Source organism: Neopsephotus bourkii, unplaced genomic scaffold (genome assembly GCF_033783945.1).
Source record: "Neopsephotus bourkii isolate Nb327-2 ecotype Australia unplaced genomic scaffold, CSIRO-AGI_Nbou_v1 NB_1314, whole genome shotgun sequence".
Taxonomy (NCBI): domain Eukaryota; kingdom Metazoa; phylum Chordata; class Aves; order Psittaciformes; family Psittacidae; genus Neopsephotus; species Neopsephotus bourkii.
This window is the reverse complement of record NW_026901795.1, coordinates 729508-744959: the sequence shown is the minus strand read 5'-3', so window position 1 is coordinate 744959 and position 15452 is coordinate 729508. Positions and strand designations below refer to the sequence as shown.

Here is a 15452-nt window from a genome sequence, read left to right as displayed (position 1 = left end):
TTTGTGAAGCATGAAATGCATTGGTTCATTTTCTTAGTAAATAGGCCCACTGTTTCTAGGAACATTTTTTCATGGCTTAAAATAAAAGGATTCCCCCTGCAGCCTCCAATTTCCTTCTCCTGGGATAATGAGCTCACACCAGCAGTTCATCAGCTCCCAGGGTTGTCCCAGCTCCCAAGAGCAGCAAAAGCATCCTGGAAGCACTGTGCTCATACTCCCATTTGTCTCAAAATCCATGCCATCTAGTTTGCAGGCATCCAACCTAGTGTGAACCTGTTTACCCATGGCTCCCTGTGTAATCTGTAGAAAGTGTCCTTGGGGCAATTGAGTCCCCTTGAGGTGTGCATCATGCTGGAGGAGCGCCTGGTATGCAGGAGAGCTGAGGAGGCTGCCCTCCTCCTTAGGGTGCTGTCTCAGGGGCCTCACGTTAAATGGGCTAAACCCGAGCCCTGGAGGCTGGATCCAGCTTGGAAGCACATGCTTCAGCTCTGCTTCAAGGAAATGGGAGTTTTCCCACTTGATGTAACAGAGAAAAGTTTGCATCTCTGTGGGTACTTCTATTATCCACATGGAACGTATAGGATATCTTGTGAATAGCAACATTAAAAGGACACTTGGCAGTAAGAGATGGGTTAATTATACGAACAGTGTTTGCATAATTGTACAGCACATGTACATTTGCTGCCTTCTACACTTAATTCATTGCCCACTAGCTCTTGTACTGTGAAAAAAAATACAAATGGGAATCTCAGCTGCCCTTCATTATAACATTTTATACGCTACTGTCCAAGTTACTCCTTCTGGGGTCTCAAGGATCACGAACATATGATTCTATGTAAAGAGTTCTGTAACATCTTTAGGTAAGGCACAAAACATTTAATGTAGGGTTTCACTATGCTGGCATGTATCATGGAAAGAATCTGTATTATTTGTTTTATGGAGGGACTTGGTGACTGAGCTGAGCTCTCAGTCCTGCTCTGCCTGAGACAAGTTTATATTAATTTTCTTTGGCAATCGATTTTCAAGAAAAATAGGAAATATTTAGGCTTCACAGGCCTTCAGCTAGTGGTCTACATCCTACCCAGCTTTTATGCTCCAGTGCTGTTATATATAAAGCATTTCTATGTGTGCTGAAGTTTAAACACAGCAACAAACACGATGAATATTTGGTTGTTTTTTTTCATGAATGAATCCATGATTGTAAAATTGTCAGGAGCGTGTGGAGAAATCACGGGCAAAGCAGGAAAAGGTATAAAAAAGACACGTTCCCTTGGCTGTTACAGGCTATGGGACTGAGATTTCCCTTCCTACAAAAAAAAAAAAAAAAAAAAAGAGCACCTCATGTAAAATCCAGATAACATTTGAAACTAAAAAATATAAACCAATAGGAGTGACAGAGGCAGTTGCTGGAAGGGCTTACTGTGCTGGATAGAGATTAGAGGATTTACTTCTACTTCAACAACAGCACAATTAAAAGTCAGAAGATAAGTGGTAATTGTAACACCCTTGCTATAAATATTCTAAGAGAGCAAAACCCTGAACATGACAAAAGCAAAATGTTTAAGAAGTTGTTTGTTAAATCCCCTATGGCTCAACTGCACTTTTCATTTATTCACTCTTCCTAGCTTTTTTTAAACTTTCGCATGAATTTACCATGATTTATTAGCACATCGATTAAAGGTGTTTGTTGCACAACATTGTACTTTCATGTATCTGCTAACAAAGTAATTTGCAAATATGTTTTGGAAGGAACAGAATGAAGAAAGAAGACAATACCACACTACATGGTATAGAGCCACTGAAAACTTGGAACATTTACCTATATGATATTTCCTATGATATCTAATGCCAACACTATTTTAGTAAATCCATAGGAACAAAGCCCAAAAGCCCCTACACCTACACCTAACAGCTTCTCCTCCTAAAAAAGGCATTCCCATCTGCTTTTGCTGGTCTGAGCAGAGATCTGTGCCCCTGGGGTTGCTCCTGGAGCCAGCCCCCCAGTTTGCTGGTACTCACTCGTGTGAGGGGATGCCGTTGGCAAAGACACCTTCATAGTGGCTGATGCCCTTCTGCTGGGTGACGCTGATCTGCCCGCCCAGCTCGTCTGCGATAACGCCTGCATGTATCGCCGACTTGCACAGCAGCGAGGTCTGAAAGGCAGAAGCCAGCAGAAACCAAAGCTCAGAGGATCAGTCTGACAACCAGCTAGTCCTTTCACTTCCAAGCCACTAGAACACAGGTGTTAGAGCTCATAAAACCTGGCAAAGGCTCAAGAGGTGTAAGAGGCAGGGAGGGATGAACAACAGTAATCTTTGGGAAAATGTTTCCAAAAGTCACCTTTTCCCCACCTCTCCCCCCTAAATAAAAAAGCAAATAATCTACTTCTCAGAAGGTGCTGTGAGATTTTAATCCAGTAAGTATTGTGTCACTCCTTAGGTAAACAAAGTCAAAGGCAAGGCAACTCTTCTTTGCAAAGAGAAAATGGTAATTACTTGATGGACCTGCCTGAAGGCAGGCCTATCTATTATTGCACCTTAGGATTTGAGTCATGACATACATTAGGAGATTTGGCTATGTGCCGAGTAGCTGCTGCTCAGTTTTCAGTATAGCTCATTTGCCCGCATCTCATGTGGGTAATGCTGAAAAATACAGGCAAGACAACTTGTGTGGAATGAGGTGGCAATAACGTACCCCAGGGCTTGGGCAGAGGAGAGAAAAACCAGTGGAAAGGTGCAGAGGAGACACTCCCAGGGGCTGCTGGCAGAGATTGGTCTCATTCACACAAACCCAGTTTGGACTATGCTACTGGACAAGCTACATGGCAAGCTGTCCCCCTCAGGGAGGGCTGGGAGAGGGGGAACACAAAGGCAGCAGATCTCCAGGGGAACCCTGCAGGTTCTTCCCATCAGAAAAGCTGAATCCCCCTCAGCAATGGAGGGAAAATTTCATTCAAAAATTCCTCAGTGCAGATAAGATCTGCATGAGGTCATGCCATGTGCTGCTTTTCTTTCTAATCACCCCAAGAAAGGGCAGGCATAACTCCAGATAATGAGAATGTAAAGTGGCATTTCTTTGTTTCTTCAGCTCTGCCGCTTTCCAGGCTGGAGGGGAGTGCTTGAATAACTGGATGAACAGGTTAAACGTGAGCACTGACTTTCTGGAAACTCAGCAACTGGTACATCTGTGATAGGGTGGGATTTTCCTTCAGTAGTATGATTAAACTTGCTGCATTGTGAGAGACAAAAAGATTTCACAGCTATGACAGGAGGAGAGTCCAGGGTGAGGGGCACAGAGAAGGCAAAGCACTGTTTGATAAAAACTGTGAGTAAATGCAACTACTCAGGCAACTTCTTTGCTTTAAAGAACTAGCAGTTAGAACAACCCCAGAGGTTGGGAGTTATCAGTGGGAGGTGATTAGGCAGTGTATTTTATTTTCCTACTAGGGAAATGCACATAGACCTCAAACAAGTAAAAGTTGAAGTCGTAGGAATATTTAGCACATCCATAAGCACTACCTCAAGAGGCACAAACCTTATGTGGAGCTTTTCCAGAAAGCCAGAAACCACAAGTCAGTAGGTGTGTTTGACAATCAATGGACTTTGCTCTCACACAATTGATTGGTTTGTTTGAAAAGCGTCCCCGTGTGCTTATATACTGATAACATACTCGTATACTGATAATAAAAGGTATATTTAACACAGCTGGGAGGAACTGCTAACAAAAGTCAAGTGACAAATGTTGAAACCCAGTTATGTTACGCTTCTCTGTTGTGTCTTTACAAATTTTCCCTCATTATCCTGTGCACTTACATCTCTGTATCCTTCTTCGATATTCCCAGAAATGTCACCTGCTATGTCTCTGCAGCCAGCAGGACAGTATCTGCTGTAGGGAGAGAAGAGAAGCTTGTTTAAAATATGAACTGTAGTGATGATACACAAAAATGAGCTTGTACAGAAGAAATGCTCTCAAACCAATAAATATTCTAGCAGTAAGTTCTGGCTGGTGATCTGAGTCTAGGAGGTTTAAATAAATGTGCCCTTGCGTTGATGAGTGAACTGCACACAAAGAACCAGAAAAGCAGTTTTCAAAGGGCATTTCTGTTTAATTCTCTTGTTCTAGAAATGCTACCACACGAGTTTTCAGCACAGCCCAGATAAGAAGCCTACATGCACATCCAGGCAGCAGCCAGAAGAGCACAATTTATTACCATTTCAAATCCTATCACAAAGTTCAAGGAACCAAGAAATTATAGCTTGTCCTCAGATAATCTTGTATCAGCTAGGACATGATCTGCTCTCAGGAGAAGCACTGGAATTTAAGGCTACTTTGAATTTCAAAGTGGAAACTCTTTTTACATATACCATGTATATGTATGCCCTAACAAGAACTGCCGAGAGCTCTGTAACTCCATTGCCTCATTTTTCTGTGCCGCAGACTTCCATTCTGCACTACTGCTTCTCACAACCAGGCCTTTGAGCATCAGAACTCAAAAAAAATCACTTCTCCAGAAATCCAAGACTGTACTTGCTTTATATGACTTTTTCTGACAATTGGACCAGATGACAGATATAGCAAAGCAGGCCAGAACACACAAAGCAGCAAACACTCTTTACCTGTATTCAGTCTGTGTGTAGTGGTTAGCTCTTTCCAAACATGTGATTAGATCTGTGAAAAGTTTATAAATGTCAATCCCCATTGTAGGATGTAGAAATACAGACAAATATTTGGTTAAACATGAAATTACGTTTAATGGTATCTCTGTATAATACTTAAAACAATTTTATTGACTAGAAAGCAATAGCTATGGTTTCCCTTCAGTCTTTCCATCTCCCTCTTCTACTGTTCTTATGCTTTACACCTTCAACAAAGTTGCACATACCCCAGAGTACTAACTGTAGGAATCAAATCTTAATCTCTCCTATCCGTTCATCCTGTCACTGTGTGGTAGATACTGGCACTCAAATTACAGCTGAGATTCAAGGAAAAAGTACTAATTTTCTCTTTCACTGGGCCTGTATTGCAAATTGTGTAGGTAAGATTTCAGCAGCTATTCTATCTGGTTAATGTTACAACTGCTTCTTGCACACATGCTATCAGAAATACCATGGTACATGCTAACCTGGAAATATTAAGGATGAAACATTTAGGCTGAAGTCTGTGTGTGTAGAGAAGATAATTAAATACAGGGGACCGTGCCACTAATCCTTTACTACTGCTGGATTTCCCTTTACCTGGATGATCACTACTGGCATAGGACAACAGAAAGCCTCGTCCTGACACGTGGGATCCACTCTCAAAGTGAATAGTCGCTTCATTGCTGTCCAGAATAATTTCTTTGGGTACAGGCATCACATTACCACAATATGGCCCTACAGACAGAACACAAAAGAATTCAAAAGTTTAGATGACATCATTAGGCTGGAATATTCTCATGATTAGCAAAGAGTTTCATAACACACGCATTCTCCTTCAATACCAATCCAGCTGTTGACAAAAGGGTTTTGGCTTCAGCCCTTTTAGGGGTATGAGCTCCAAAGTTACCCTGACAAGGGGTGGCCAGAATCCAGTTGTCTCTCCATGGTAGCAATTCCAGCATCCACGTCTCTCATCACATAAGCCTTAAGAGAATAATTAATGCCCTTCGACCTTTGAAGTACAGAGCACTTACAACCAGCAGTAAATCATTAGAGAAAAGAACAGAATGTTCAAAAACAATCCAAGGGATCTATACATGGTCCCCTAGATAAACTCTCCAGACACATACAGCTCATGCTGGTGTAGCACAGCAGCCATTCAGGAAAAACTAAGATCACAAACAGGGTACCTGACCCTCAAGAACCTCTGTGCCACAAGCTGTGAACTGTACCATAAGGCAGTATCACTTTACTCAGAAAATTTCTTGATTTATTTTCCCTTTATAAACATCATCAGACCACTGAAGTCTACAGTTCAAATCTAGAGTTCTAAACAAAAAAGAGAGGAAGAAGATGAAGGGAATAGGATAGGGAGACAAGAGCCTTGTGCTCACACTGAGTGAGATAAGGGTTTTATAGCTAGACTGCAGTTGTCTTGGAACAGTCTTTGGGACACTCCTTTCTTGTGACAGCAGGCATGCCTGGGACTCCTTAATAATTACATTTGCTTCTTCAGAAGTCAGTTCCTGCTGGGAGCTTTCTTTTCAGATTGCCACAGTCTTTTCTCTTGCCTTCTATCACCACACCTGGGTGCAAACACTTATTCCTGACTGCACTCAAGTCACAGATGACACAGAAAATCCAAAGCAGTTGGGGTACACTTCTTCTGAATTTACGAGGATGCTTACAATATAAACTGCTAAGAAGAAGCTTTTGTGAAATGGCAAACAGTTGGGGTTTCCCCCCCCCCCCCCCCAAGAGAAAAAACAAACAAGTCCCTGTAGAAGCCCTCAGCCCATCTGTTCTGTTGAGGTGAATGACAGCTTTTGCATCCTAAAGCAAGTCCTTGGGATGAAAAGTGATCACTTTGATTTTTCCTAGACAACCTCATTTTATTGGTGGTGGATACAACTTGGAACTGACTTCTGAGGTACAAGAAATGACAGTCACAGCATGACACAAATTTGATGAGCCCTTCCTAACAGGCTCCTAAGAGCATCTTCATTTTGCTTCATTCTCTTGAGGGGATCTTTCCCAAATATTTCATTTGCCTTATATCAACTGTAAGATCAACCCAACTGGAGCCAATGACAGCCAGCTGTCAGCAGAACTGAACAAACCAAAGAAGGAACTCTGTCTTTTGGCTTATAAAAATCATAGAGCGAAGCAAAACAGGCAGAGAAACAAGCAATGAGTGTGACATTTCCCTGGAGTACTCATGTGTTAAAAATGACTCACGACTTAGTCAGAGAAAACAAAGTCTATAAAAAGGGTTAAACAAATTGCTTAGGAAATGAACTTATCAAAAAGACAGCATCTGACACTGTGTCATACCAGACAACTGCACGAGTGATTTATTCGAGGTGGTCTTTTGTGTCAGATTGCAGCGGGAGAAGAAAAGTGCTAACTTAGATATTTTTTTATCAAGAGAGAGAAAGGGAGAGAAGACAAGAAGGTATTGCATTTCTTCAGAATAACACATCTGAGAAAGCCTTAGTCCTTTTCTTCTTTCAAGGATTGTCTCTAGGTATTTTCTCACAAGTACTCTTTGGCTTTCTCCCTCACAGCACTTGGCAGTGACCTATCTACTCTGTAGGTATAATTTAGATGGCTGATTCACTCAATCACACTGGTTGGATTAGGGCTATGTGTCTCCTCCAGTAGCAAGTCTGCTTACATTCCAGATAATTATACAAACAAATCACACATATAAGCAAATCCAATAAAATACAAAAATATAAAATAAGACACATAAAATTGTATAATCCAAATGAAAGTCAAAATTCAGAAACAATCAGCAAGCAATGCCTAAAGACATGTTTCTACTGTTAAGTAATAAATCTGAGAGCGGTTACCAGGTTATGCTTATCATCTGCCAAGAACAGTTGTTCCAGTGTACTGAGAGATTCCCATCAGTAGCTCAAAACTAAGGGGCCTAGGATTAATACACTTCCATACAGCAGTCCTCCACTTCCTTTAATGTTGTAAAGCCACATAAAGGATAGCCTCCCAGGCTCCCTGCATTTCAGCTTGTGGTTGTTCCAATTAGACACACTTCCTATACGCACAGTAGATTTGTTCTCCACTTACTGACCTACTACCTTGAACACCTATATTGTGAGATTTTATAGGCATTAGAAGATAAAAAACAATCATCATTGTTACACACTAAAATTCACCTAACAACTGTATATACTAGTCTGTATTTTCCGCTTGCACTTGAGGTGACAAATCTCTGTTTATCTCTGGATAAACATTTAACCCCTAAGCCTGAGGCTAAGCCAAAAGTTTTTTAAACTCCCTTTTGAGAATTGCCAGATCATGCTATCAGTTTTTCATCTTCTAATGTTAGTTGCGCGGTGGGCTGTTTTGCATATTCAGCTTGAAAAACAAGTTGTGAATGCTGATCTCTCTCCCTGTTTCCTGTTGAAGTGACTCGGCTGGAGCTCTGCTAGGGTAAGAAGGTAGGATTATTTGGTTTGTTTACTAAGAACAAAGACAAGAGTTTGATTTAATAAACAGATATATTGCATGTCATGAAACTGAGTAGGTGTTTTCCATATTTCAGTATTACTACATCTAGACGCCAGGGTGTTTTCTTCTTTCCATGTCTCAATAACTAGTTGACCCAACTGTGGCTCCATCTCTTCGCTCCAGATTCCTTATTTCCAATTTATTTATTTCATTCTGCAGGATTGCTATTAGGGACCTAAGGATTTCAAATGTATCTAATTTAATATTCTCTATAATTAAAGTAACATTGAATGCTTTCATCCAGAACTTCTGATCTGTTTGTATGGTTTAGGTGGCTTAAATTAAATAATCTATTTTGGAATCGCTGTCTCCAAGCAGTATTAACATCCTGCAAGATACACAGTAAACTGCCTCATAGATATCCTTTGACTGGCTCATCTGGAGACTTAAGAGACTGTTTTATGTGTTGTTTATTTTTTAAACGTTAGCAATAGTCTACTGCTTTTGTTTTTTTCATAATAGTGTTGGTTTGCAAATCTGATGATCTTTACAGTATTGTCTAGGTTTATGAGGTCTAGTTTACTTCTACTGTCAACCAGGCTCTGGCATATTTCCTGAGATTGCTTTGTTGAGCTACGTTCCTCTATTTTTTCTACTTCCCTTGAGAAGTGCTGTGCCTAGAAGACTCTTCTTTCACACCAGCTGGCATGCCTACATGCTGTTTGTTTCTGTAGTTCTTAATCCTTTCTACCTCTTCTGTAAGGCTTTTGCTTCCTTTTAAAAGCAATTATTTTCCACTTTAGCTGTTGCATGTCTGGTTCACTATGCCCATTCTGCTTTCAGATTCCTCAACACCACTTGAAATCTGCAGTTTGACATTTGCAGAGATCTTTGAGAAACTTGGTTTAGATATAAAGTTATTACATCTTCTGTCCAACAGAGAATCTTCTCCAATTTTTCTGCCTTTACTTTCAGGGTAAGCCATGGCTGGTGAGCAACGTGTAGCAATGATCCCACAGATTGGCCTCTCCAGGATTACCCTTTCCTAATGCCTTTTTTGGGGGTAAATGTTTTAAATTTTGATCCTTATATTTAGCAGGGTTTTGTTTTTTTTGTTCAGCTAAAGTAATTTGGAAGTACCTCAGTAGCTGGGGAAGGTCAGGGGACATGATGAACTTGGGTTATGCTTGCTCCACTTCAGAGTGCAAGTCTTTCACAAAGAGCTCACAAAATCTGCAATGATCCATTGTATGAAAACATCTGCATTCTTGAAATTCATCTCCATCCCACATTCACATAAATGTTTCATTTTCATAAGCAGTAACTCTTTTTCACCCCAGAGAGGAGAGGTCATCTATGCTCCAACCCAACATGCACGAGGGATAACCAGCATTTACCTGCAAGGACGTGCTAGGATACGAAAACTGCTGCTCTACGTCCTTTTTTGCAGGACATAAGGTGATGTTTAATACTCAGTAGATATGAGTTGACAGAGTGGTCATGGTGAGGCAGCTTGGTTATTCAGTGTGCAACTGTGCAACACAGTCTGACCTCAGGCTGAGGGGTAAGCATTTCTCATTTTAGGAAAAACAAATATAACATTCAGTAAGTGTTTCCAAAAGGTTACCAAAGACTGTGAAAAAGGAAACAAAAAGGCATCCATGAAAAGTCAGGTTGGAGAAGTAATTGCAATTTGAAAAAAGAGAGTCTAGGCCATCTGCACAGGCTGTAGGTCTGTCTGCTTGACCTCAGGTGAGATCCTCCACTTGTAACATGGCTGTGGTTTTAGCCAAACTCAAAGCAGCGCAGTTAGGAATCGTGAGTAAAGAACTGCAGCTGTTTAACAAAAACCACAGAAAAATACACAATACACTTTAAGCAGCTAAGAGGGAAAAAAGAGTGCATTTGATAAACAAATGCAGACATCTTTTGTTGCATAAATCTTTCCAAAACTGAAACCTCAGGATACTGCCACCACTCAGGCGAAACCTAACTGTTAGAAGAGTTTTGACTTGGGAAACCACTCAACTTGATCCTCAGTGAGAACATGTCTGGGCATTTCCCTGGATTTCCTGAAATACCAGAAACAATACTGTAATAGCAAGTTTCCTTTGAGGGGCGAAAAAGAAATCTGGACACACCCTTTATTCAAGCAAGACATTTATAACAGTACATAATAAGGGAAGACTGATTTGATGAATCCCCTCAAGTCATAATGACAGGCAGGAGGCATCCAAAAGCACTCGGTTCTCCTGCACACACACATGAGCACACACACACATTCTCTCTGTAGCCATCACACACCAGTAAGTGCTCAATAACACCCTTAGCTATAGCAACCCTTAGCAACTGGGTGCGGGGAGGAGAGAGCATTTTCAGCAATTTGTCTATTTCACGCTAGTTACCAGCTGTAAATTATGCAAGAACAAGTTAACTGCACAACTCTCCAAATTATTACTAGTCACTCAGCAGATCTGACATCCACCCCAGAGGAACACATCAACCTCCTACTGACTGCAAGTGAATGGAGAAGTAAGTAGGCACTTATCTCTTCCTTTAATCTCTCTTCAGTCAAGAATGATGATCACCTCACAAAATTAAGGGAAAAAATACTAAGCCATTAGTTGGGGAAGGGGGGGGGGGGGAAACAAGGAAAAAAAGGGTCAAAAGATGTACAGAAATCTGACAAAAACATGAAAAGACGCTGACTAAAAGCAGTTCCTGTCAAACTTTTACAACATTTATATTACACCTCACAAGTAGTGCAAGTTTTGTTCTTGAGAACTACAGGGACAACATGGTTAATCTTGTTTTCACATATCCCTTTAACTAATTAAAAAATCAGAAGCTCTTATTCAGAGCTCAGTTATTTTTAATATGCTCAGATAATGCAATTAACTTGAGAAGAAAAGCATTTCAGTAAAGGTTGCACCTTGTCTACAGCATGAGATCATGCTTCATATTAAATTTACATTCTAGATTACTTCAGTGGGATAAGCAATCCTGTATTTTCATCGAGTGCAAAGCTATACCTTTGAAATAGAACATGATCATCTATTTATTTCTCTTAGAGACAACATGTGCCAAGCTGTGCTAATATTTAAAGGATTGTCAGACAAAGGTGACTCAGTTTCACCAAAACTGACATTAGACTACCTCTGCTGACTGGTGATTAATATTTTCACATCTGTCTGGATACAGTTTGAAAGAAAAAGCTTGCTACAGTTTTATTTCCTCAGTGAACACTGAGGGAAACATTCTGCTGAATAATAACAAGGAGATACAGTGTTCAGCCACTTTTAAGTCTCTAGTTTCAGAGCTTCATAAAGATTAGTTAATGACCATCTTTTGACTGCAATGTTGGCGAAATCTAAATGCAATGGCTGCCTTCACAGGTCCACCAAAGCTGAGAACTATCAAAGGTGAGAACTGTAGTGTCACATTTGTGTCCCAGTTGAGTAGGGAGGCTTCAGTAGATCTGCATACAGACCAATGCTACATGCTTTGCTAGGATGGAAAGATGTTTGCAATACTCAGCCTACAAAATTTGATTAATGCCCTGAATTTTAATAAAACTTTCATGCAAGTGGTCTAATCTGTAGTCACTGACCTACAAAAGTGAAGAAATCAATGTTATGGCTAACATAAATCAATTAATCCATTCATTTGTATATAACAGCTTTCCCTTATTTCATGGAATACAGCAACCACAAATTGAGTTATCCGTGCTGTACTGCATGAATCCCAGTAGAAGGTTATAGTGATAAATGAATCAGAGTTAAATGTAAAGACAACATGTGAAACATGAGAAATCTGAAAGGAAAACAGTATTTTGTCATCTGAAAACTTGTTTACACTAATATTATATTTACACACATAATCTAGTGTTTTGCCTCTGACCAATCTTCTAAGCTTCAAATACACTCCTCAGCAGATGTTTGTAAGGGTACTGACATTCACTCTGTTGTCTTCTATAGAAGTGAAGAGATTGTCATGGTATTTAAAACGTATTTCCCTTTGGACCTTATTGTCTTATAATTGCAAACGTGTTAAATAAAGAGCAAAGGCTGGTTGGCTAATTTGAAACAAGAGTAACATTCACACTGCCAGCTTTCATACTTAGCTTTTTTAGGTTTCCTTTTTAAACCCAGGTCAAATACAGAAAACATGCAAAGATGCAAGTTTTTAATTGCTCATATGTTTTCAAGGCCTGCAAAATCTTTTCAACTCTCCACCATCCTATGAAAGAATTTTAATGGCAAAGGTCAGTATATTCCTGGCCAAAGGGAAGCTGTTGACCTGCCTGTACGTGGGAGGGTTTTGAAGGGGATATCTGGGCTCCGAAGCAGCTATATAAAAGGACACTAAACAGCCTGAATAAACTTAGCAGTGCTTACTTACGCATCTTCTTTTCCTTACATAAATGCATAGTAAAACCCGGAGCTATAGCAAAACCACTGAAACAACTGAAATTCATATATGAGATCAGAGTTTCTCCATGTCTTTTAAAACATAAGTGATATTGCGATTTGTATGCATATTGCACTATTTCCACGTTGTCATGGATGGGTTTACCTGAAGAGATTCTGTAGGTATTCTAGTGGGAAAGTCTACAGCGAGCTGCAGACCACAAAAACCATTGCAGATGGTATATCTACCTAAACCATAAAACTTGTTTAATCAGATATGAGCAAAATCTGCTAATTGTGCAGTTCGTTACTGAGAATGCAAATTATAATCTGCATGCATCAGACATTGCCAATCAGGTCTGAAAATGGGTGTGGGAATATTTTAAAGAAATTCATTATATGGATTTGATTGCATAATACACAGGTATTCTGTGCTTTCAGGCTGAGTAACTGCAGGACTGAACTATGTGAAGATGTCTTCAGGCTGATGGGTAAGGAGCCAGAATTTCAATCAACACGTAAGCTTAATTTTTCACTTCAGAAAACAATATATTTATTTATCCTTATTTAGCCTTTGATTAGAAATATCAAGATAGCATCAATAAAAACTGTTCAAAGATATGGTAATGCAATACTAAACTGCTTCTTACTGCCAAGTACAGACAGACTACTTTAGGTGAACACAACTCATTACTTACAGTTCTGAAATGAATCATAGAATGAATGGTTTGTGTTGGAAGGGACATTAAAGATCATGCAGTTCCAACTCCCCTGACATGGGCAGGGACACTTTTCATTAGACCAGGCTACTCAAAGCCCCATCCAGCCTGGCCTTGAACAGACAGGGATGGGGCACCTACCACCTGTCTGGGCAACCTGTGCCAGTGTCTCACCAACCTCACAGTAAAGAATGAAGTAAACAACACAAAAAAAAATCACAGCACACACTAACAGAGATGCTCCTTATTCCTCAAATCAAGCTCTATGCAAGGCTTAGATATGAACATGTCACTGCCCACTCTTAGTGAAGCTCTTTCAAAGTGTAATACCTCCCCCGTGAGAACAATAATTACCTTTACCTTGGTTTGGGAGCAAGGCTTTAATACCTCACTTGATCTTATCTTACGGGATGAGTAATAGGAGTATCATGCTCATGAATGAAAGGTAATCATTCGTCCTTACTACTAAGACATCTTATGAGTCCTCATCTTAGGGAAACCACTCACTTTTCTGAGCTAAGCAATGAGTTGGGTGAGCTGGAAAACCTGCAGAGGCTCTGTGTAGTTCATCTCTTCATTGTCTTTTCCCATTGAATCTATTCTGTTTTATAAGTCCCATACAGCACATTTAGCCTCAGCTGGCTGAAGGGCTATCACTCACTCCCAGAAGGCAAAATTTTAGGAGCTCTGGATTCATAAGTTTCTTCCTGCACTGTGGAACTCCTTGCAGCCCTGAATTTTAATTGGACTTCTAAAAAAGGGCACACTGACTTGAAAATCAGTTTGACTCTTTCAGAAAGAGCAGATCAAAAGTTTCAGCAACAACTGGCTGGGAAAACCGCTTTGAGGAAAGCTCCGGGTTCTCCCTGGGTAAGATCCTGTTGTCATTATGATTGTTTTAAGTGCACAGCTATAGCAGATTACTGACTTATCTTCCTGTGCAAATCTCTTACAGGACTGCAGACGAGCTGTGTGCATTTAATATCTGCAAGTATTAAAGCCTGTACATCAGCAAAGGTTATCAGTAACTAATAGCTAGCAATAATAAAGGTTATCTCCCCTATGAGCCCTGAACTAGGAAATAGAGACATGCAGGATCGTTGACTCCAGCTTCTCACCTTGTTTTTGCCTAGTTCATGAGCTACCTCTTCCCCTACCCAAGAAGGGAACAGGGCTGATACAGATCCACATATTTACTCTACCAAAGCTGTGACAGTACAGCTCTGCAGGCCTGAGAGCAGAGCTCTCGAGTGGATATGCCACAGCTGGGCACAAGCTCCTGTGCCACCTCCCTGGCAGCACCCCCAGCCTCTGCAGAACAACATCAGTTGTGAGGGGCAATTGCCTCCCATACTGAGAACACACTTGAATACGAAAAGGAGGAGGAAAGGACAAAGGCTGACAGTTCTTGCATTTTGCTGAGCTGGCTTTTAGTCACACATTTAACAGTTCATTTATCTACAGCTGTCTTATCTTTTACATACCATGCAATGTTGAAGAGCTCTGTATGGTAAGGTAGCTGGATTCACATTTCTGTGATTCAATATCCAGGTCTCCAATTTTTAAGATCAGGCGTTTTCCTGGAGGCACTTGGATTTTCTTTTCACAAAGAGTGTAGTTTGGGTACGTCCCAGGATAATTCTTGGATGCCAGGGTCCCACTGTCTTGATATATCACCATGTGGCCACATCCATCCCCTGCAGCAGGATATGAAACAAGGAAGAGAAACAAAACTTATTCCTCAATAAAAAATTGTGTAAGAAAATACTGGTCACATTATGATGTCTCATGTGTGCTTCCACCTTTTAAAAAGTTACCTTTTAATACTCCAACTCAGCTGCTGTTGGAACATAAGTAACTAAAATAAACACAGTCATATTTCTCTTGTAAAGCAGGAGAAAGGAGGGTTGGAAACACCCATGAACTAAGATGCATTTGACACTCCCATACAAACACAGTCTCTCTGGCTTTCTGTTTTACAGCCAAACCCTACTGAAACCCTGATGATGCACTTCCACATGTAATAGATAGGATTCTTCCTTAAACAGATTTATCCCAATTATCATTCCGCATTTTATTTCCATAGAAAGAGCCATCAGAGAGGGTAACTGAATCATACATGAAAACACAAACATGACTTAACTATGTACTATAACAGACCTGACTCATCTTGCTTTCCTGTTATATTTCTTGTGCCACTGGTGCAACAGAAA

The 15452-nt window shown here is 40.4% G+C and overlaps 1 protein-coding gene across 1 annotated transcript in view; it reads right to left on the bottom strand.

The window, feature by feature from the left end:
* DCBLD1 (discoidin, CUB and LCCL domain containing 1) overlaps nucleotides 1-15452 on the bottom strand; it is a 47161-nt gene that overhangs the window by 16260 nt on the left and 15449 nt on the right. The window contains exons 2-6 of the mRNA XM_061366191.1: nucleotides 14724-14936; nucleotides 5235-5372; nucleotides 4617-4668; nucleotides 3813-3885; nucleotides 2020-2153 (exon numbers count right to left, since the gene is read on the bottom strand). Of these exons, the coding sequence (XP_061222175.1) occupies nucleotides 2020-2153; nucleotides 3813-3885; nucleotides 4617-4668; nucleotides 5235-5372; nucleotides 14724-14936 (610 nt within the window). The remainder of the gene's footprint in view (nucleotides 1-2019; nucleotides 2154-3812; nucleotides 3886-4616; nucleotides 4669-5234; nucleotides 5373-14723; nucleotides 14937-15452) is intronic.